The sequence below is a fragment of the Galeopterus variegatus genome, unplaced genomic scaffold (assembly GCF_000696425.1).
Source record: "Galeopterus variegatus unplaced genomic scaffold, G_variegatus-3.0.2 Scaffold1840, whole genome shotgun sequence".
NCBI classification, from domain to species: Eukaryota; Metazoa; Chordata; class Mammalia; order Dermoptera; family Cynocephalidae; genus Galeopterus; species Galeopterus variegatus.
In genome coordinates, this window is record NW_007727951.1 from 13,704 (window position 1) to 15,281 (window position 1,578).

The 1,578-nt window shown below is 46.3% G+C and overlaps 1 protein-coding gene across 7 annotated transcripts in view; it reads left to right on the forward strand.

Moving 5' to 3' along the window:
* The first annotated feature begins 491 nt into the window (after positions 1-491).
* Positions 492-1,578, forward strand: part of NFIB (nuclear factor I/B) — a 246,666-nt gene continuing 245,579 nt past the window's right edge. For all 7 annotated transcript variants that reach the window (XM_008579231.1, XM_008579235.1, XM_008579236.1 and 4 more), the window contains exon 1: positions 492-520. In XM_008579231.1, coding sequence (XP_008577453.1) covers positions 503-520 — 18 coding nt within the window. In that variant the 5' untranslated portion in view covers positions 492-502. The remainder of the gene's footprint in view (positions 521-1,578) is intronic.

Below are 1,578 nucleotides of genomic sequence, written 5' to 3' on the forward strand. Positions count from 1 at the left end.
CCCGCCTCCGGCCGGGCCAATCCGAGGGCACGGAAGGGGCGAGCGCGCGACCCCGCGGCCGCAGCGGCTGCATCTGCCCCGCGCAGTCCCACCCCTGGAACAGCCCCGCTAACACAACAATAAAACCCACCACACACACACACACGCACACGCACACGCACACGCACACACCCCCACCCCTGGACGGCGTTCAAGTCAACCACGAGAAACAGTCTTCTGCAAGTGAGAGGAAGGAAAGCTGGGTATCCAGACAGACCGAGGGGCTGCCTGCCTTTAAACTTGACTTTGACCGCCTTTTCTCCTCGGGCCAAGGATCGTGGCAGTGCAGAAATAATTAAAAAAAAAAGAAATAAGACTGCTTCCGGATTGCCTTTTCTTTTTCTAAACTAAACACAAGACGCGAAACCAAAACAACCTTTGAGAAAGTCCACAAATCTGTACCTGAGACACGTGAAGTCAGCGGCCCAGGGTTTTGTTACAGACTCAAGATCTCTTTTATTTAATGCAATACAGTGCGATGGTATGTGGTTTTGAAATGATGGGTTTTATTTGCTTGTCTCCTTCTTCCCTTGCACCCTCTTCCACCCTTAGGCACAGGTATTTTTTTTTTCCTGCTTGTGCATTGTAAAGTGACTGTTTCACCCCTTTTCTAAATGTCATTTCTGCTTTACAGGTTGAGCTATAGTGCAGGATTTCCTGAACTAATACAAATATGTATTTCTTTTTCTTTTCTTTTTTTTAGCGTTGGCAACTTCAGTGCATGTGACATACTTTATGGCGGGAATCAGTGAATAACATTGTGAGTTCAAATCGTGTGGAATCTAACATTTTTTTCCTGCTCAGCTTCCTACTTTCTCCCCCTCCCCTTTCAATGTTGGAAAAAATTACGGTACAAATACTTTATAGTTATACCTTGTAGCCCATTCTCCCTTCTTGAAGCATTCCTTTCTTCAAGAAAGGAATTTTCATTATAAGGTACAGCTTTGTTGCATATTCTCATTTACAAATACATTTTTTAAGTGAGGGAAGTACTATTTAGCTCTGATTGGTGTGTTGGAGTTTTTAAAATCCGTATTCATTCTAATGTTTAGTTCCCCCCCACCCCCTGTCACCTAAATTGTTGCATCAAATTGTTAGCTCTTCTCCCGCCCCACACCCCCCTTTTAAAAAAAATGATTATGATGGATTCCTTCTTCTGTTAGTATTTTATTTCCACCCCGTTGTTTTTGCCCTAGGATTTTTACCCCTTTGCCTAAGTCGGGGGGAGGGGGGAGGTGCGCGCGCGCGCGCGTTTCCCTTTTCCCTTGTCCTCTTTTCGCCAGTACGTCTGGGACACATTTTAATGCACAATATCCCATCCATTAAGTTGAGGTTGAATGCGGAGTGTGTGAGGACTTGGCAGCTTTCAGGTTGGAGGGGGCGGGGAAGCCAGTTTCGACTTTGACACAAGATGACGAAGTGGCGTGATCAGAATTATTATTAGGGCTGTGAACATGGCCATCTTCTCCTGGGGTTGGAAGAACTGCCATTGAACTTGAGAAAGGACAGACAAGATCTCCAAGGCCCCCCCCCCCCCCC